Source organism: Salmo trutta, chromosome 32 (genome assembly GCF_901001165.1).
Source record: "Salmo trutta chromosome 32, fSalTru1.1, whole genome shotgun sequence".
NCBI classification, from domain to species: Eukaryota; Metazoa; Chordata; class Actinopteri; order Salmoniformes; family Salmonidae; genus Salmo; species Salmo trutta.
Genome location: NC_042988.1, coordinates 11,938,663 through 11,944,376, shown reverse-complemented (window position 1 = coordinate 11,944,376; position 5,714 = coordinate 11,938,663). Strand labels below are relative to the sequence as shown.

The following is a 5,714-nucleotide window of genomic DNA, read 5'->3' as shown; positions in this document are numbered from 1 at the left end:
CCTGAGACCATTCATGTGTGGCGTTGCTTCTCAGCCAAGGGATTGGGCTCACTCACAATTTTGAAAAGATGAACAATGCCTTTTCCAGCATGATGGAGCACCTTGCTATAAGGCAAAAGTGATAACTAAGTGGCTCAGGGAACAAAACATCAATATTTTGGGTCCATGGCCAGGAAACTCCCCAGACCTTAATCCCATTGAGATGGGTGTGGCCCAGAAGTTAATTTACAGCATGCCAGGACGGGTTATAGAGGTCTTGAAAAAGAAGGGTCAACACTGCAAATATTGACTCTTTGCATCAACTTCATGTAATTGTCAATAAAAGCCTTTGACACTTATGAAATGCTTGTAATTATACTTCAGTATTCCATAGTAACATCTGATAAAAATATCTAAAGACACTGAAGCAGCAAACTTTGTGGAAATTAATATTTGTGTCATTCTCAACTTTTGGCCACGACTGTTGAATACATCCAGATTATTGGCCTAGGGGCGATGACATCTAACAATAAATATTTTACTTTGAAGTACATTCCCTAAACAAAAGTTTGTTTCGTTTGAAATATGTAGTCTAGGCTTTTTTCGTCTGTGGAGTGTGTGGTTTTAAGTGGATATGATTGGCTGGATAAAGGAGATAAGAATGTGGGGGTACAGGAGCTAGGGCCTTGCTACTGCTGCTGGGGGGCAGAGGATCGTTCAGCTCACATGACTGTGCTGTGACTGAGTTGGGTCTTGTGTGTGTGCATGTGGATCTGTGGTGATGAGTAAGAGGGGAGAGACTACTCAGTACTCTCTTTGTGGTGAGACATTCCCTGGGTCATCCTCTCTTCCAGCTTCTCTGATCCAGGAGGAAAGTCTCTGGGCCAGGATTTGGAGACCCTAGCTAGCTACCTCTTCTGGACCTCAGACATCGGGACCTGGAATGAGAGGAGGATTCTACACCAGTATATACAGAGTGGATGTCGGATGGGGATTGGAACCCATCGATCTGTAACTTTTTTGTGTCTGGAAACTAGTTGAAAATGACCTGTTCCCGCTTGACTCTCTTTAGAATGTTTTCTGTCTGAATGAGATTTTCTTCTTGAAACTAATTTTGCCAGTGTGGAGGCGGGGTATCAACAGAGGGAGAATCGTGGGTGTTCAACAGCTCTGTGAGTGCTTGACCAACTTTTTCTCTTTACTCCTGTGGATATTGTTTTGAAATCAAACTCGGAGGGTGTGGCTCCAGGTCCGAGCCCTCATTCTACACCACTGGGTGACCTATCCTCAGCAGCCGCAACAGGGAACTGGGAGACAGAAAGAGGTGAATATAGTGTGTTGGACCAACTACACCGGTGGAGAGGACATTTTTTTCCCCCCCTTACCTGTCCTGTACCTGGATAGGACGGTACCGTATGCCCCCTCTTGTTTTGAAGAGTTTAACCATATCTGGACACTAGACCTTATCTGGACCTCTAACTGCTCTTCTCCGACCACTCTACTTCCCTCTCTGTCTCTATCAGAGATGGGGGCTGCCTTCAAGAGGTTCTGTGCTCGGTTCTGTTGCTGCTGCTGCTGTAGCGATGATGAAAGTGAGGAGGAGAAGGAGCCTTTAATCAGGTATGCAATCCATGACACACTGACATTCACACTTATCACCATGACAACCTGACACACTTCCACCACAGGAGGCTGCTGAGGGGAGGATGGCTCATAGTAATGTCTGGAATGGAGTGAATGAAATGGCATCAAACATGTGTTTTGATGTATTTGATATCATTCCACCTATTCCGCTCCTGCCATTACCATGAGCCCGTACTCCCCAATTAAGGGGACACCAACCTCCTGTGACTTACACACACTTATCGCGGCACACAATATGATGCTTAAAAAAACAGTCACAATTCCTCATGATTTCTCACCATCCTTATCGCTCCACACCAATCCATAGATTTGAGAGATATGTCATGCTCTCCATCCACAGCCCTCCGATTTAGTCACACTAGTGTAATACACAGGTGTGGAACCAACAAACAAACATCCTCTTTATATCTATTGAATTGATAACAGCTTCACAGTCATCCTGATGTTCCCCTGATAGACCACGCGCCGGTGTTGTGTGAGTGTCTATTTGTTATTTTGTCTATTTGTTTCAGTCCTGACGCTTTGGAGTACTTTGACCGCGAGGCGAAGAAGCGAAGGGAACAGGAACAGAACCTATGGAGTGAGCCAGGCGACCCGAGCCACTCAGAGAGAGACGATGACCGGATCCTGTACAACCTCATCCAGAACAGGAACCAGACCCGCAGGGGCTCGCTGGTACCAGAGGGGGGACCCAGGGAGGGGGACAGGGAACACTTACTGTATGACAACAGAGAGTTTGGCTCCCTAAGAGGGGGGAAACAACCCACCGGGCACACACTGGTTGAATCAACGTTGTTTCCACGTAATGTCAATGAAATTACATTGAATCAACATGGAATAGACATTGAATTGATGTCTGTGACCAATGGGAGGTGGACAAAATGAGAAATCTGGGGAAAAGAGAGGCAGCGTGAAGTTATCCTAGATTGTCTGCTCTGTCTACAAGGTTTTGCAGGGCAGCATACAACACTTTACCTCCATCAGCCAGTAGATGGTGCATTTTATGGCCTACATTATCCAACTGGGTACCATGCATGTCCTCTGTCTCCTGATGGTTGTGTGAATGTGCTGCTATCTCACATTAGGCTTACTCTAGTTGATTGACCTGTGTTTCTGGTGATAGTTGTGTACTAGGTTAATATTGTATGTAACCCTGACCCTTTCCCTCTGTAGGCGCACCGGCGTCTGAGTGTGGACATTGAGGGTATGAGAGATCTGCGTCGGGAGGTCAGGGACAAGTGGAAGATGATCCTGGAGAATTTAGGTGAGAGAGAACAAGTGGAAGGGTAAAATGAGGGTGATAGAGAACAAATGGAAGGGTAACATGAGAGAGAGAGACAAAATGAATAAAATCTCATCTCAGCAAAGGTGAACTCTTATTGGCTCAGGGTTCATGGCGGAGGCGGAGTCTCTGCTGACGGTGTCTGCCAGTGCGTCGTATGACCGCATGAAGAACGCCTCGGCGTCACGCACACTACTACACACGCTCCACTCTGAGACATCTATCTTCAACACCCGGGAGGCCCCACCTGAGAGATACCTCTTCATCCTGGTGAGAACAGAAACTTACAGAGGGGGGACATTTTGTATTATGGTTATAATGTCTTCCACTTCACTGCTTTCTCCAAATCACATCCTGTTTGATGATGATGATGACTCTTATGCCTCCCCTCTTCCTCTGTTTACGTTCTTCCTTCCCTCTTTGGGTATTTTCTCTTTTTCCTTCACTCTTTGTTTTTCACCCTCCATCTTCCTCTCTTTCCCTCCTCTCTCCATCTTCCTCTCTCCATCTTCCCCTCTCCTTTTCATATAGGATCGTCTCATATACCTGGATGCTGCTGAGGACTTCTTGGCGAAGGCTAGACGCTTCTACCCCAAGCGTGATACTGATGATGAAGATGAGGACAACCCATTAGCAGTCAACCTGCCGTTGCTACTGGCAAGAGTGAACCGCACCATGAACGGAGAAGGGGGCGATGATGAAGACGAGAGGCTGGATGAGGAAGATGGGAGCGGAAGAGAGGACAACTTCTAGACAGAACAGGAGCTGCAATGACCTCAAACAGTAGACAGGGGGCAGTAGTTAGTTTATGTTGCAGAGTTGGGAGCATACAGTACTAGGATGTCTGATTCTGAAAATACTCTCCCAATTTGCACTAACTCTAGGGGCTCTATTCCATCTGTGTTGCTGAAGTGTTACAAATTGTGCGATAGAAATGTAAAGGTAATTTTTGATTGAACAGACATATGCAGTGTTTACCGTGAAAGCAGTGTCTGCTAACATGGGAACATTGCCTTTACATTTCAATCACTCTGTAACGCTGCACTAGCGCGATTCAAATTTAGTAGAGCCCGAGGTTTGAACAACAATATACAGCTTTCCTTTCTCCTCATCAGAACCATGATTCTGTTATTCTTATTTGTCTGTTTAGGCATACTTAGCTGGGTCTCAGGTATATTAGGGAGAGTTTTGGAGGTTATCACCCTGCCATTTCTTTTTTTATCCATCAGACAGTGTTCGTTACCCAACTCCCTGGGTCTGTTCATTATTGGTCTCCGCCAGGGGACACAGTAAACACAGCACTGAAACCCGTAGGGCACAGCTGTTCTGTTCCATATCAGCACTTTGTCTCATGATTATCAGCACTTGTTTTATCTAGTCACAAGACAGTATTTTAAAAACAGTAATTAAGATTACCTTGGAATAAATGTGTAGTAAACAAATGTTGTTATTTTTGTTGTCCATTTCCTTACGGACTATGCTTATCAAGAGGTACTAGTGTGTTTTTGTTCATGAAGTTTACAGAGATGAGTTTAGTAACAAAATGACTCAACTTTGAATGAGTGTGTGGGTCTGTATGAACAGTGGAGGTTGCAGTATGTGGGTATCTAATGGTCACTTCAAGTACATGTCAAGATTGTGAGAGCGTTTGGGATGTTTTGGTGAGTTGAAGGGGATGCAGCATGTGTCTTATGTTCTATTGTGAAGTTGATATGGAAAATAAAATGGCAACCTGATACCGCAGACCAAGTTGTGTGTTTGTTTGTTTGGCAGGGTTAATGTGTCCACGGGGAACTCTAAACTCCCAGTCACATGTCGGCATGGTGTGGTCACAGCTCCAACACTGTGGCTCAGCCATGCCTGCTGTGAGCCACGCCCCACAGAGATAGCCTCTGACCTGGTCCAATCTGGCCTGTCCTGGGCGTGCTCGTCCCTCTGGGTTCACAGGGGGTGTGTGGATGAGGATGTTGATGTTTTGATGGTCAGCTGTCTGTAATGTTACGTGAGAATGACACTGGTGAGGGTACATCTCTCAACACGGCAGCAGCCTGTTTCTTAGAACAGTGGATTCATGCCCATAGGGGGAACAAAGCCACGCGTTCCCTCAGGTTTGTACTGTTTTTACATTTTTCAGATGTTAAATTAATTACTCAACTTCCTTTTTAAGCCCAAGTTTATTAATAATAAAAAATATATATTTTATGGAGGGGACACACTGACTGGACAAGGCAAAGAGTACCCCCCCCCCCCATTCCCCCTAGTAAGTGGTTCCTTCCAAGGTGCACAGAGCAGAGATGCCTAGACAAGATGCTAGATACTTTAGTCTAATAGTTGCAGTATCGTCAGTGGAGGAGAGAGTGTGGAGTGAAACTGGATTTTAGCTGCCAGTGATGGGCAGGAGGTATGTTTGTAAATTAATTTGATCAAGCTATGTAGCCTATTGATTCCTTCTTGATGAATAAATAAACTAATGTTTTGCTGTTTCTCTGTAATACTTAATTTGATAACTCTTTTGTTGTTGATAATTTTCCTGCACAGCAGTAAATGCAAACTTTTCAGTTTTAAAAAGGCTTCTAAAGTTTGTAATTTCCACTTTGAAATTTCAGACTTGATTTGCCCTGACGAAAAATGATTCAACCCCTACGAAAATGGCCCTTAATTATAATACACATAATCATTTACATCTCCTGTTGTTCAGGAATATATTCCTGCTGTAGCAAACTGGTTCAAATTAAGATCCTACATCTGTAGCCACCTATCAATTTTATGAAGTTGGAAATTCATAGACAGAGCTATACATGCAAAGATT

General features: G+C 44.5%; 1 protein-coding gene across 2 annotated transcripts; it reads left to right on the top strand.

Moving 5' to 3' along the window:
• Positions 1–400: 400 nt before the first annotated feature.
• LOC115171085 (melanoregulin-like) lies at positions 401–4,648 on the top strand. Of its 2 annotated transcripts, XM_029727586.1 has the most exons (6): positions 401–1,303; positions 1,503–1,599; positions 2,136–2,298; positions 2,797–2,887; positions 3,012–3,175; positions 3,437–4,648. In XM_029727586.1, exons 2-6 carry the CDS (start codon positions 1,505–1,507, stop codon positions 3,656–3,658), a joined length of 735 nt encoding a protein of 244 aa, XP_029583446.1. In that variant the 5' UTR covers positions 401–1,303; positions 1,503–1,504; the 3' UTR covers positions 3,659–4,648. The 2 variants fall into 2 exon arrangements, with proteins under 2 accessions (XP_029583446.1, XP_029583445.1); XM_029727585.1 differs by having other exon boundaries at positions 401–1,599.
• The last annotated feature ends 1,066 nt before the right edge of the window (positions 4,649–5,714 follow it).